At 39.5% G+C, this 15676-nt stretch overlaps 1 protein-coding gene across 8 annotated transcripts in view; it reads right to left on the bottom strand.

Annotated features, from left to right (window-relative positions):
* Window positions 1-2181: 2181 nt before the first annotated feature.
* PKIB (cAMP-dependent protein kinase inhibitor beta) overlaps window positions 2182-15676 on the bottom strand; it is a 55100-nt gene continuing 41605 nt past the window's right edge. For 7 of the 8 annotated variants that reach the window (XM_048298932.1, XM_048298931.1, XM_048298927.1 and 4 more), the window contains 2 exons: window positions 7204-7378; window positions 2182-3055 (listed from right to left, as the gene is read on the bottom strand). In XM_048298932.1, coding sequence (XP_048154889.1) covers window positions 2970-3055; window positions 7204-7351 — 234 coding nt within the window. In that variant the 5' untranslated portion in view covers window positions 7352-7378 and the 3' untranslated portion in view covers window positions 2182-2969. Of the gene's footprint in view, window positions 3056-7203; window positions 7379-10555; window positions 10711-15676 lie in introns of those variants that run through there. The other variant, XM_048298935.1, reaches the window with a different exon arrangement.

The raw sequence follows: 15676 nt of genomic DNA, 5'->3' as shown, positions 1-15676 counted from the left end.
TGGAATGGAAATTGGGATTAATGCATTATAATACCAGATTAGCCTTAATAGAAGTTTGCTGCTGTCATTTATCAAGGTAATTAAGTATGTACCTAATTTTAGGCACCTAAGTAGTTCTATTGACTGCTGTGAAACCTGTCTGCATTTACAGTTAAGCATGTTTTAAAATACCCTGCTGATTCAGGGCCATAACTTGTGGCCACGTGAACCAAGAGAATACACTGTTATCAATTATCCATTAGTCGAGCTAACGGGAGGGTGGTACAGCCTGGATAATGGTTGAAACTGCATCAACTCGCTCAGTGACAAACATATTCAGAAGCACTTCATTTGCTCTTTACAGGCTCAGCTGAAGTTTAGCAGCACTGTTACCTGTCTTCAGTATACTAACAAGAAAATTAACCAGAGCTTCCCCAACTTTAGCTGTGCTTAAGACACACTCTGCCCAAGCCCCAGAGTACTGGACCGCATGGCACAGAGCCTCCCAGACAGGCCTAAAGGGGTGAGTTCTCACCTGCCTGAGTCAAGAAAAATGCACCACTAATAAACTCTGTTCCAAAGACCACAGTTTATATGGTACAATGTCTCCCACACCAGTCAGTTTGTGCATCAGTCTATACTGGTCAGAAATATGCACCTGGCTCACAAATGGAGAAATCTGGTAAAATTTGGGCATACTTAAATACTCCTACTGCTACAACTAACTACAAAAGAGCTCTTTCATGCAGTCTAGACTAATAATGGTTTAGACACAAACTGAACATGCATGTGGCAAAGCAGCATTTCTGTGTTTGTAACTTGGTTAATCTGCAACTAGATAATACACATATAACATATTACAGATCTTTTAAAAATGTTCACCCTGCTTTTAATTTAATTGCATTTTAAACCTTAGTTTTTACTACTGCATTTTTCCAAATTTTCTGTTAAATTTCATCTTTTTATGCAACATATTTTCAATGACAAGTTCATACAGCTCAAGTACAAATAAACACCAGAGTGTTTACAGTAAATTCCCCAGGGTGTTGAGCATTCTTGACTAGTTGTAAACTATATATTTGTGAGCAGTTAATACCATTTATGTATACAGCTATAGATTGGGGTTTTTATATAGAATTTAGCACATGAATAATGTGTAAGTTCAGCTGGTTCATAATTGGTGTTTTAATAGCAAAAAATTTCAAACTAGCTTAGACTAACAAAGTACCTAAAGTATCTATTCCTGTAACCCAAATTTCAGTGTCTGTATTATAACAGAGAAGAAACTAAATATATCCAGTGCTGCAACTGTGAAAGAAGTGCAGAATTTGATATAGGCAATGACCCAGAAGAGCAAAGCATATGAGGACTTATTTTTCAGTAATACTCATATAGTTGATTTTGATGGGATCACCACAACTGCTTTTAATGTACCGATTTTATGTACTGGGATGCTATAAAGAGGGCTTGTATAGGAGAATGGGACTACAACCCAGAACAAGAGTGTGTACCACAAATAGAGTTACCTCCTAGTCCCTCTCCACTGTGGTTTTCACCTCTGATCCTCCAGTGTCAGCTAGTTCAGTCTCTCAGACTTTCTTAAGCCACCTGTTTTGATCCAGTGGAGTCAGTTATTTTACCTGTCCAAATCTGAAAAAAATTTGGGATGTTGCACTTATTAAATGAAAAACAGGTCAGTTCAGTTGAATTAAACTGGATGCTTTATTGAATGGTCTCCAAAAGGCAGGGTGTGAGTAAATGCACAGTAGGAATGAAAGTTGTGCCTTACAAGCTCTCTTGAGCTGTTACAAGCTCCCTGCCAGGTTTAGATTACACAAATATTTCATAGATGGAATACCAGTCAAATGTGAGATGTACCCATCAGAGATGCTTCCTCTGTTTTTGTGATGTACATAGGTGTCTGCTGCCCCAGGAATCATGAAGGTTCATGTCTGTACCTGAATCTCAGGTTTCCTACAATAAGGGAATGAATGCCAAGTATTTTCAAGAGCATGATCTCCAAAGCAAAACAAGCCCTTTCAGTAGAGAAAAAACTTTCCTAAAATCTTTGTAAAAATCACAATGATTGAAATATCGTCACTGTCAGCAAACAACAAAGCAAAACTCAGATGAAATAAAAAAATATGTGGTTTTGGGCTTTAAATATTGTCCTACAGGAGAAACATCAAGAAATCAACCGAAGACAGAAAAGATGATAGATATTTAATTTCTACAGTGAGATTAAACAATTTTCATCATACACAAACATGTCTACTTTACTTTAGATACACATGAACAGCTACAATATTCAGCATGAAAACAAATGACCAAAGTGGCAAGACTACTAAGAGTGGGAGAACTGAGATGGTCTGCCATAATCAAACAGAAGTAAGGAGAGTCTGAAAACAAACACTGATGTTTTAGTTTATAAAACCTTCTGGTGACAGGAGTAGGAGAAAATTTTATTTTATGTATTTATTTTTTTTTTCTCACACCCATTTACATATGTCTAATGAGAACAAAAATCTCAGGAGATAAATTACAGATAATGTCTGTGATCTAATATATACTTAATATCACATTGGAGGGAATGAATACACCTCTGTGTCAGAGAGAAAGAAGCTGATCTGGGAAATTAAGAAACAGGATTTTTATTTTGAAACAATGATTAGTTCCTGGTACATCTCCTAGGTATATTAATTGAAACTGTCAAAGGAGATTAGTAAGGATGAATACTATAACCAAAACAAGAGAGAAAACTGAAAACAAGAGATATATTCTTTAGTTCTCTTCCTGTTTGGATATGCAGAACATTGCTTTTGAAGGATGACAGTAGAAAGAACTGTATGCCATCCACATAATCATCTAGGTATGACTGTGTTGCAAAGTCATGTCTGTGCTGCTAAAGTTGCTACCACATTCAGAAGGGGTGACACAGGGAAACTGGGAAGTCTGTTGATGGGATTCATTAACCCAGAAGTCCTTAGGTGTTAGGAATCATTGCATTTTCCTTCCGCCTCTTGACTTTCCAGCAAGGCTTTGGATGATGACACTTCTCCACCCTCTGCTCCTGCATCTAAACAAAGACAGAATTAAACATTTTTACCACACATATTCTCACAGATTTTTTAATGCAGCCAAATATTTGGGTTCACTGATCATCTCTGTTTGGACTGACTCTTTACTACCACAGTCATGGGTGCTTTAGAAAGAGAGATTAACTCAAGAGAAAAAGAACTTTCAGAGGCATCTTCTAAAAGCTGCTGCCTATTGGTGTTGATTTGCCCACTTCTTGCACAGGCTGATCAATGTGCATTTGGCTGTAAAAATTGAAATAACTTTGTATTACTGTTATTATTTTATTTTCTGGGTCATTTCCAAAATCAAATTAGAGTATTTCATTCCTTTGAGCACTGTATTGTTTCAGGTAGATAACATTACAGTCTATGGACATGCTAGTTATCTGTCTGACCTTTGACAAGAAATACCTGTGTGAATTCACCCTGTCTTCATAAGATGGGGGATTTTTTGTTGCTCTGAGTTGGAAGTTCACTTTTCCACAGATTAGAGTTGAATTCTTACAGGACTGATATAAATAGAAGCTCCCCAGTGTCTCTGATCATTATATGAATTGTTCCATGCTGTTTCTTTTGATTAAGTTTACTCACTGAGAAGCAGAAACTCCTCTTGCCTTGATTTCCTTGCAAACCATAATAATCATTTTCATATTACCTTCAAGTCCCACATGGTAGTACCAGTGGTAACAGAATACCCAAATCTATGGGAGTCCATAGCTTTTGGGGGACAAGGAGAGGTCTGCTCAGCATATCTGGCTGTACCGTCTTCCACTTCATACTCCTCCATCTCCTCCACAGTCATGATCTAAGGGTACATTTTCAGACTTGCTATAAATATCACAAACAACTCTCAAAAGAGTTATACATCTTGGTCTCTACATACCACAGCAAATATATAATGTCATACACAATCCACCAGCTAAAGCTCGTGGCAGAAACTGCTTGATGTTTTAAATCTGCTCGGAGGTTCAGAGGCTTTGGAGTTCTATAGTGATAAAGGACTGAGTTATTTGACACCCTCCAGCCTAATGTAGCTGTTGGCTGGTTTTGTGCAGGGTTGGACATCTAGTATCAGTGGAATCTTTCAGACAGGGTAGAGGAAAAGAGTTTGTTAGAGGAAATCTAATCTCATACTTTGTGGCACTTAGGTGTGCAGTAGGTGCTAGTTGAGCTGTTGAGTGTTATCAGCAGAATGGTACCCTAAGGCAGGTTACCAAATGTAGAAGACCAGTACAGCTTCTTGCTCTCAAACTTCTTGCAGCCTCCTCTTCAACCTTTGGATCACCAGTGACACCAATCAACTATTTAACATGGTTCCAGTATGACCTCCCACCAGACCACCTGTGGAAAGTCTCAGCGGTCCAAAACTTACACACCATCAGATGATTATCAGACAGGATACAGATGGTCTGCATTTCAGAGTTAGGCTCCAAGATAAACACCTGGTGCCAGAAACTCTCCTGTTCATCTCATGAGAACATCAACTTCATGTGGCTTGCAGAGTACATGGACATTTGTATCACACAGGTAGGGTCCTTGTGTATTCATAAAAAAATAAAGCAAAGCGTCTTTCCTCTTCTAAACCAAAAGGTACTAGCACATCCTGTTCCTGACTTTTCACTACGACAGTAGCTGACAGCATTTTAGAACGAGGATATGTATGATCCAATGACCATTAGCTAAATTTGAAACAAGATGGAGAGAGTCCTCCTCACCATTTCCCATAATCTTCACTGAATCTGAATTTCAGAGTAGCAACAAAATAGGGCATACTTTATATAGCCCCATGTTCCATCTTCTCCACTTCTCTCATTTATCTAATTTCTTTATTCTGAGCTGGAAATTACTTTCTTTTTTTAACAACTTATTGTTAAAGTCAGAAATAGGCAAAAGGGACGTCTGTTAGAGCCCCAAATGTTTCAAAAACAAACTATTTCCCTGTCACAGCATTTGAACTTCAAAACTGTCTTTCCATTTTGATGAATTCTCCTCTGTTTGTTTGCTGTCTCATCAAAACTTTAACTTACAACACAATGAGGCTAAAATTCTCATCTGGTACTTGTGGAATTCCCATTCCCAGAAAGCATCCAAGCTGTCAGAGTGGACCTAACTGCATCCTGTATTCACTTCCTCTTATCACTACTGTAAACTGCTGATAACAGAATCTGCTGCCTTCCAACATGCTCTGGCACAGCTACGTGTCAATGACAAAAGAAACGGACAATTCCATGCTCTTAATTGTTCTTTAAATCCTGGCAGTGCTGGTCCTGTATTTCTAAGAAAGCATCAGTACATTTTGCTAAAACTGTGTTTCATTTCTTCTTCTTTTTAAGGAATTGTATGGAGACCAAGAGAGGAGAACTATTGTGCCATCTGGAGGGCTAGATACTTATTTTATGCCATGCTTGCACTCTTTCCTGTTTGTTTTTATTCAGGGAGGGCAGGAAAAGACCAAAGAGAGAACTTTTCTATGCTTTAAAAAGTGTACTCTTTCCAACTACTAAACTTGCCAGAGGCTGAAGTGAAACAAACATGAGAAACTTATTTACAGCTGTTGTATTCTTTGATGCTGTGTTTAACATGGTGCATGTCCTTCAAGGATCACTGCTCTAAACAATACAAAAGGTTAGTTACACATAATATAGCAATGAATATTTCGGTGGGTTGGACTGGTCACTGCACTTCCACAGCTTCTGACACTGATAGCAATATAAATTCCTATCTGCCTCCTCTTTGATGAGGGAAACATTTCTCTCCTGCTGGAGCCTGATCGTACCAGGCAGAAGATCTATTTGGCACATAAAAAAACATGCAATTTGAAAACAAAAATACTAAATGTTACGTGACTCTTTGTACTTTGGAATGAATTTCCAGTGCTTCAGTTGCATGGAGAGGGGAAAAATATATAGGGACATAATTTGCATATTCATAGGGAAAAATCTCTCGTTGAGACAAAGCAATGCCTTCTTCCAGCACCCCTTCAGATTCTTAATTTCTGCTCTTCTCCTGGTTCAAGTCAGGATATGGTCATTTGGTCCCTTCTCACTCCTCCAGGAAATGTTTCTTCTACCTGCTCAGCAATCCTTTGCTGTATCCGTGTGGGGTTTAGATTACAGAACCCCAAACACATAATTATAAATTAAATCACCAAAATAACAACAGTTTGTGATCAAAGAAATCCTTCCCCCCAGCCTTTATGGTGCTTTAGGAGGCTACACATCTAACATCCTGTAATTTCTTAAGGCAATGTAAAAGGAGGCTATGCAACTCTGGAGACTAGGAATCCCTTTTATCATCTACTTCAGTTCAGATTCATGGACCCTTCACACCTCAGCACAGGCTTGCCTTCCCCTTTGCTGCACCCACACCATCACTGCTCTTGGATGTGGGACCATCTGTTGTGGTGGTATTTGTCAGAGAAGCAAAAGTGACAAATGAGAAGAAAAAAAATTCTGATTCTGATTAAAAAAGTAGGGACAGACCATGCTCAGGGCCAGTCTGTAATTTTCATTTCATAGGCATTAGAAATCAGATTTTTCTGAACCTGAAAATCCCCCTGAAGTCAGTCTGAAAGTAAAAAAAAAAATTCACAAAGCTGGTGTTGATTAGATCTGTGCTTTATCAACAGAACACCTTATCAAATTAAAGGACATGGCAAAATAGGGTACTAGTGTCAGATAGCAAAGTTGAAATCCTACTAGCAGGAGTAAATCACTATAAACCCTACTCTTAATGTATATGTCTGAGTTAGGATAGCTGTAATTGTATTAACAGCACAGCCCTGCTGTCTTTTGCAAAGTTATCTCAGTGCAGGTGTACAATCGAATTTATAGCTGGAGTGATGGGCTTTCCAAGTTGTCCGGAAATGAAACTGTGTTTTCTCTTCCTCAGGGGATCTGGAATTCAGTTCCCAGCACTGAACTGTTTCCCCAGGCTGCTAACACTGGATCTATGGATGGATATGGGTTAATATTAACTTGTCTCATCAGGAGGGACAAGTGATAACTGCTTTGGAAGGTTGAATTTAATTCTAAATGATGAAAGAAATATTAGTGTTGACATCAAAACCTCATGGTGGTGGAAGTCTTAAAGACAAAACAAAGGACGACTGCATAAAAATGTCCCTTTCTGAATGCACAGCCATTACCTTCTGAAACAGAGAGCTCAGCCAGTTTGTGTGGCAGCTCTGAAGTCCCAGCACCAGCAGGAGAGCCCAGGATATCTGGTAAGGCGTTCCGGCGGCCTGCGCGTCCTGATGCTGCAAAATCTGTGACCACAGGCTCCACATCAGTCATTGCTGACTCCTTTCCTCATAGCAACATCTGCATATGGAACAAACAGAAGAAGAAAGCAGCTATAACCTGATGGATGCTAATCACCTGCTCAACAATACAATAGCCAGAGGCTTTGCCCAATGATTCTTTTGTTATTAAAAGCCTTACATTTCAATACGGAGTGTTTAAGCTTTATTTCTGTCCCTGAAGAAGATAGTAGACTCTGTGGACTTCCTTAACTTACCGTTTGCACATCAGACTAGCACAATGAACAGCTCTGCATGTACAAGAAACCTGTGAATAGGGTCAGCAACAGGCCTTTCTGTCAGCCATCTGTCTGTCCTTCTATGACCCGTTCCCACTTTTTAAGTGGCTTTGCCATACAATCACTTGGAAGAGAACTAAAACGGTTGTCATATAGTCTGTATGAAATAAAGCATGTTTCCCTTATTATGAATCTTGTTCAGATTCTTATTTAGAATCTTAGAACAAACTCATTTCACAGAGGAGCAAATGATATAAAATGACCTCTCAAAACACAAACTGAAACTCTTCGTAGAATTTCTTTATCCTTCACATATCAAACCACTTGTTTTCCTCTGCTGCTTGTTTTCCTGGTTTAACCTTCATTTGTGCATGTGACTTTTATCTAATAAATTACTGAATCCTGGAAATAATGGAACCAACGGTACACTGCTCCCTTGATCCCTGTCTCAAAACCCACTAAACTGAATGAGAAAACTGCTGACCACAATGGGCTCTGGCCCAGGCAGAGAAATGTTTGCAGGATCACACCCCCAGTCAACAGATTAAGTGTGTACACCTAGAGCAGGATACTTGGCTGCAAGTGGCACACAGAGTGTGAAAACTGCCATTAGCAGTCACAAAGGCTATAATACAATCATTTACACAATAATGTGATAATTAACAGAGCAATTTATAATAATTAGGTATCCATGACTCAATTATAAACAATAGTTACTTGCTCTATATGAATGAAGTTCTGTTGGAAATGTGGGAGCAGTAATGTTGTCTCTTTGTGTAAATACGGTCAGTGCTTTGTGTGGTAAGGGGTACAGATGGTACTGGAGACCAAACTGACAGAAGGGTGTCAGCTTTTGGTTGATAACTGGCTGTATTTAGACTAAGAACTGGATATGGAAAGTGTCAATCATGTTAGTGTTATTCATGTAAGAAGCAGAGCATCACAGTCTCCCTTTAAAAATTCTGCTAAACTTGGGAAATATTACTGCTTTCATTTCATGGATAGAAAAAATTATACAAATAGATATCAAGCATAACTTGCTCTGATGTGCAAGAAGGAAGAGGCAGAAAATTGATTGCTGATGTTGACCTGCCATTTCTACCACAAGCATTTTCTTTTTCTCCCTCAAAGTGCCTTTCAGCTGTGTCAATCCAAAACCAAGAAAAAATAGTCTTAATCTTTTTTGTATCTCTAAGTACCTTGTAATAGAAGAAACAAATCGTTATTGGCAAGAAACAAAGGCACAAGTAGGACTGCCAAGTCTGAAAGATGACCTGAACATGCAAAGAAACTGCTTGCTTTACCAAGATCAGTAAGTGAAAATTCTAACCTGGAGATGTAGCAGAAGGTCCCTGTCCTGCATGAAAACAGGTCAAGTCCAAATGAAACTTTTCTTTCAGAGGCAAAATGTAGAAAATATACATGGACATTCAAGAATGACCCTTTTCAGAAAACACATAAAAATCATGGAGTAATCAAGGCTGGAAGAGACGTTTAAGATGATTCAGTCAATGGTCAAACATGCATCAACATTCTCAGTTAGATTTAGCATTATACTATGACAGGGTGAGATCAGCACTTGGCATGAAATATGAAAATAAGGAGAACGAATTCATGTTTGCATACACAAGTCTCATGGCTTTTTGGGAGTGTTCATATTTATTAAACTGTAGGTGTCCTAAATGTTTTTCTTCATACGCTCACCACAGCAAGTAAAGAGATTGTAAATTGCACTTCAGAACAGAAAATGCTTGGGGTCTTCTTTTGCTTAGTGAAATCACTAAAGTTACTCTCAGTGCCAAAATACCAGCATGCTTGCAGTTCTTGCCCATTTCATTTCAGCCATTAATACATTGGAGCCAAAAATACTCCTGTGAGCAGAGTGCTGTTCACATAAGATCTACAGAATGACATGAACATCAAAACACACTTTCTCAAGCCTGCCTTGTGGACTTCTCCCCCCTGCCCCTTTTCTCTCTTGCATGGATGTTTTGGCCCCTAAATGGTTACTTTTTAAATGGAGAAAATTTGATCTCCAACTCATGCCATATGAAGCTACTCTCTTCTGCAGTACAGTTTGCAGTAATTTGCACTTTTGCACTTGTTTCAAAGCCCTCCCTTTCCTCTTCAGCACATCTCCTCCTCCTCTGATGTAATCTCCCTGCACTGTGTAATACTAGACAACCCAGGAAGATGATGAAGGGCACAATGTGACGTGCCTTCATGTAAGTGAATTTTGATTTATGCACTTGATTTAAAAAGTATGCAGAGACAAATCTAAAACATCTGTCAGACAGAAAATCAGCTGATCATTATCCATCCGTCTGGTGGCCGTAATTCAATTTTAGCTATCTAAAAATACACCATCCTTTACATACATAACATTTACCATTAAGGGTTTTCACCTTTGTTTTTTCTATCTACACTGCACTAGCACAGAATGTTCTCTAAGTATATTTGAAAGATGAGGGACTACCCCAAGAGGCTTAGAATTGACATTACAAAACATGGGTCCATTTATAGGTCCATATAATGCAAAACTTAAGCTCACCTCTCAACATATTACAGACATTATTCAAAGTAACTTGATGCTGTACTCGAGAGAAATGCCATTTTGTTCGTTAATGTTCTAAGGGATTTCTTCAATTTCATTCTGATGTTCTCTTATAACAGTATTTTCTAAGGCCTACATCCAAGTAAGGATATAGAGTTTCTCTGCTCTTTATCTGTTTCTACCTTTAATTTTTTTAACACATTCATTGGGAAATATCTACCTTTCTGTCATCTCCTTGCATCTGTTAAGCACAGTATTAGTCATGCCTCCTCACAGAGTAAACAATAATTACAACGTCCACAGCATCTATTTTCTCAATCCACTCCTCCTCCTCCTGCTGGCTACATCTCCTTCAGCTTCACTGAACCCATTTTGCTCTAGCCTTATCCAAGATAAAGATACTCACATGTTGCCAACACCTTTGTGCACTTGCTTCTCTGAGTTTCCAAATTACTGTTGTCATTTTTCTCTGTCTCTGCTCACCAGACTATGGAGCACAGTTCCAAAAGAATAGTGCCAGATTTCCAAATCACAAAGTTCAGTACTCCCCCAGCTCCCTTTCTGCCGTAGCAAAAGCCCAGTCCACCCACAAGTATAAGGTGACGGGGTGGAAGAGTTGGGCAGGGATGTGGAGGGTCAACAGTAGGAAGGCAGGTGCATGTCCCAGAAAGGCTCACCTACTACAGTTAGAGACTGAAGGCTTTGACTGGAACTCCAGCTAGCACTCCATCACCAGGACTAACTTTGCAGCTCATTACTGGGCCAAGACATCACTAAGGAGGTTTTGGGAGTATTAAGTTAATCCTCTCATATATGCCTCTGAAATCTCTGCAGGGTCACCCAGAATGCACAGCAGACCACTCAGGTGTACATTCTGGGTGAAGGAAATGCTCTGCTTGTGAAAACAGATTACAGCCAAAAGCAAAACTCAATTAATGATCTATCAGACATTCAAGTAAGTGTCCTCAGACAGAACAGTGGCAGGCAAACTACCAGTGGCATTTTCTCTAAAACACAGCTAGTTTGTTAATCTTTGAGTCTTCTTTTGCTGGCAGCATAGCCATCCCTTTGGGGGAAAATGAGTCACAGAATCTGGTGAGAATTTATTTAAATAAATGACAGGAAAAGAACAATAATTCTCCTGAAACAATTTGTGTTGAGAATCAAGGGAAACAGTGCTTTAAAGGTGCTCAGTTGTAGCAGGTGACACAGTCGACATTAAATGTCAGTGTCGTCTCTTCCTCACTCTTATCTGTTAGAAAATAGATAAATCATCACCTTAAGTACTTGTGAAAGCTATTTTTGCTTCTGATCCTTCTACTGTTTAATGGAGACAGAACACCAGATTTGTTCTGCTTGGAAGGACAAACTATTCCTCAATAAATATCAAAAAGTTTCCAGCATTGGCACTGTGGCAACTCAGCTTCACGCAGGAGCCTGAAAGACCAAATACATCACTCCATTCTATTCAGGCACTTTTGCCAAAAACTTATGAATAGTCTCTGCCTGTGCTATCAGAGAAAGCTACATTTCCGAAACACTGTTCGTTCTGAATGCTCTTTAGTCGGAACAAACTAGAAAGCATGAAATCCTCTCACAAACAGATGAAAAATTCAATAGCCAAGTAGTACTTTCAGAGCCAGACTGACTGATTCTGTGTCTCGAGGGTCTCTTACTTTAATATGCATTTCAGCATCTTAATATATTCAGAAAAAACTTCAGTCCTTTAAGTGGTGTTTAGCTTGTTTTTATTTACTTGTAATGAGTGTTCTCCAAGCACGTCTACCTCAAAAGCCTGTTGGTTTAAAACTTTCTAAGTAAGGAGAACAGAAAATTAATTGAATGAAGTGCTTCCCACTGTGCAACTGAGATGAAAACCACATCTTGCTATGCAGTTGCCACGCTTTCACATCCACTTCTGCTGCAGCTGCATCCTCATGTCGTTGTCTCCTCTTACCAAAGGTCTCAGAATAGGAACATTGTCACTACACATGCTCACGTAATCCTTATGCTTTATCGTGAGGCATTTCTGGACCAAGAAAAGGAAAAAAACCAGCTAGGAACATCCATGCTTTTAAGGAAGACAGCCCAGAGATTATGATGATGACTAACAGTAAGCTGGGCACTCACATAAATTTTGTGAGACAAATTTATCTTATGTGTTTTTTCACATCAAGAACGTTTGTTACTCACTGGCAACCTTACTGCTGGGAAGCACACAGAAAGATAAGTAAGTGTTCTTTATCAATACATCTTTACCATATGTATATCCAAACACAGGGGTCTTGATTTTGTTTGGGGCTTAGGACAAGAGACCACACATATCTTAGTATGCAGAAGCAATATAGCTGACTATATGAATGTTAGAAGTGATCCACTAAGGAAAAAGAATTAAATTTATTACCTTTTGGGTTTCTTAATATATGACTAAACTTGAAACAAGAGTACTTTTTATTATTTCATGTTACAAAGATGATTTTGGTTTTCTGTACCAACAGAGTTGGCCTTTCTCAGAAAAATGTTCTCAGAATGGACAGACATTTTACACAAATGTCTTGTGTGTTATTTCTGCTCTGGGTACATGACCTGCACTACATTCTTGCACCAGAAGCAACATCCTTATCAACAGTGACCAAAAATGGCTTCCATACATGATCTTTGTAATGCCAAAATGGTCAGACTGGGATATCATGATTACAGCATTCCTCCACTTCCTGCCTTGGTGCAGGCAGAAGCACTGACTGAATACCCAGAATCTTGATCCTGTTGTTCAGAAGTCCATCATTTTAGGGCACAGAATCTGAAAACCTTGGCCAAAGCTGTAGGACTTTTTTCTTCCTCAGAATGGAACTTGGAAACTTTCAGTTGAATTTTCTGATCACTTCCATAAAACCAGTATTATACTCATGGGAAAGATAAGAGGGGAAAAAATGCCACATAACATTAATCCTGCTGCCTTTAAGCTTCTGGAGAATGTGCAGACACCAATGGTGCAGTTCACCCTCTACAAACCCATAGAGAGTAGAAAGCTTGACTGTGAGCTGTGTCTGACCCCTGAGTATGCACAGTGCTCTGATGCACAGGAGAACACATTACAAAACTAAAAGCAGTTCTAAGTAATGGCACAATTTTCTTTTTGTGAAAGAAAATAAGGGAGAGAGGAGAAGGGGTCATGATACTGACAACTGAATCAGAAGTTATCTGCAGCGAGTAATAAATGAAGTGACATTAGCTGAAGGCAGTCAATACCAGACAGTCAATACCAAGCATGTCACTTTCTGAATGTCTGTGAGTGACCAAGAGCAATGACATAAATGTTAGTCGACTTAATGGGAAACACAATTCATTTCTGACTCATCGGCTATGCTGGAAAGAAATCAAACACATCACCTACTATGGAATAAGAAATGAAACTCGGTGGTAACGAATCAACTGACCAACCTAATTCTTCCTCTTATATTTGGGCCATTCATTCCCACAGAGTTTTCATTTCCTGTTGCAAATGCACATGCCACTTTCTGAGTTCAGCCACACAGTTCCAATCTTCTAAATCCTTTCTTAGAATCTGCATCTGGCCTGAAGTACAAGAGAATTTTGCCCACTTTCAGGAATATACATGAGGAGCAATTTCAGAATTAGAAATAATTTTTAAGGTTAACCTTGCCTTGCAGAGCCCCTGCAATCACAACACTGCAGTTCAATTAGATTTATGCTCTTTTGCACTCTCAAAGGCACGCAAGGGAATTAGTATCTCCCAACCTCTCCAATCTCCTTTCTCCTCAGCTTTTCAACTGGGAATTCCTTAGGGAAGCATCAAACAAGTTTTTCCCTCTGCTTTGATATCTGCTGCCCCCACATCCCACAAACACTTCCTGGAACACACACAAGTCATCTACATAAACCAGCATATGTACATCAATCTGTATACTTCATTAGAAGCAGCAAGGGATTTGGTTCTTTCCAGTTCTGTGGAAGAAAACTATTCTGACAAAACCACTGGGAAAAGCTGAGGCAAGCAAAAAGCTTGAGGCATACTGGAGTCCACTTACACAATGCACTCCAGTAAAGGAATCAGCACTGTGAAATGTAAAATGCTTTTGTGAGAAGATGAATTTACAATTTAGCAGATACATGAGAATGGAACAATCCCATGCACGTAACCAACGTGGCTGTGTACCCAAAGTCTCTCAACTGGGGAAGGCCCAAATCTCCTTGAGATCTGCTGACACGAATGAGGAATGTTTCCACCTGGCTCAGAGTGAATCAGAGTGTACCTGGAGGTACAGTATGTTCCCAGGAAGGGAAGTTCTTGTGGAAGTGCTTAGAGAAGAGGAGTTGCAGAGCAAGAGGAGTTGCCTGGTAGCAACACATGGGCACAAAGGGTTGAAAGCTGGGAGCACAAGGCTGACAGACAAGTAATAACCATGGGGAGCTGTATCTGTGCTTGTAGGTAGAGAAGAGAGATTACGTGAGGGTCTGTATGAGACATAGAAATTACATTGGAAGCTAAAGAGACGCAGGAAGAAAGGAGAGCTCTGGAACCTTACTGAGGAAGAGGAATGAAATCAGTAGTGAGGAGTTTCTTTGGAAAGCAAGCAAGATGGAGACAGGGAGGAAGAGGCTTGTTCAGTTCTGGGGAACACTGCAGGAGAGCAGGTCTGATGATGGATGAGCAGAGAGATGGGCAGAATGGAGACCTTACGGCTTAGCAGCAAACTAGATAGGTAACAGCAAAACAGGTTTGTCTTTTTTTAACTTAAAAGAATATGTGTGTAATTATCCCAATAGACCAGAAGAAGAAAACCTGGAGAGTATGCACAAGAAATATAAGGGCAGTTTACTACACCAAGGATCTTTCTTTTCAGGTTTTTTTGAGGTGGATAAGTTATTTTGTTAATATGACACGTGCTACAACACCCTGGCCACCAAATCTATAGTATTTGTGACAACCTTTACAGACTGATATTGTCTGAAGCCCTCAAAAGAACAAGCAGCTCCAATGAGACCTTCTGCACAGAAGTGCATTCTTTGCCCTGCAGGCAGCACCCTTCAAGGGAGAAAAGTCCCTGTTTATTTCATATTAAGACCTCCAGAGTGTCCCCTGGAGGTAGAAGTGGGTTTGGTGAAAGGGTTCTCTCTCCATTATGAAACTTGAGAAGGATAGAAGCCTGTGCTTCTTTCCATTCAGCAGTTAGGTGGTAACAGTCTGGCAGCAAGCAGGAATTGCAGTGTGAATAGGTGCAGGCACCTTGCTAAGTTCCTAAGCCTTCAAAGCATGGGACTAGGGCCATTTCCATTAAAAAGCAAGGACAAGTGCTTAGAAGCACTTGATTGTTTTAGCTGTGCAAATAAAATCTGACTTTTGATTTTATCTTTGTCACGGCCAGATAACACTCCATAATGATATACAAAGCCAGATTAATTGTATTTTATTTGTATGATTCTTCCTTCTTCAAATCTACAAGCTGTATTTTTTTGGCCTGGGTCAGACCAGGAGACCATCCCCCATCTTCTTCATGGACTTCTT

This window comes from Corvus hawaiiensis, chromosome 3 (assembly GCF_020740725.1).
Source record: "Corvus hawaiiensis isolate bCorHaw1 chromosome 3, bCorHaw1.pri.cur, whole genome shotgun sequence".
NCBI classification, from domain to species: Eukaryota; Metazoa; Chordata; class Aves; order Passeriformes; family Corvidae; genus Corvus; species Corvus hawaiiensis.
This window is presented reverse-complemented; position numbering and strand designations above follow the sequence as displayed.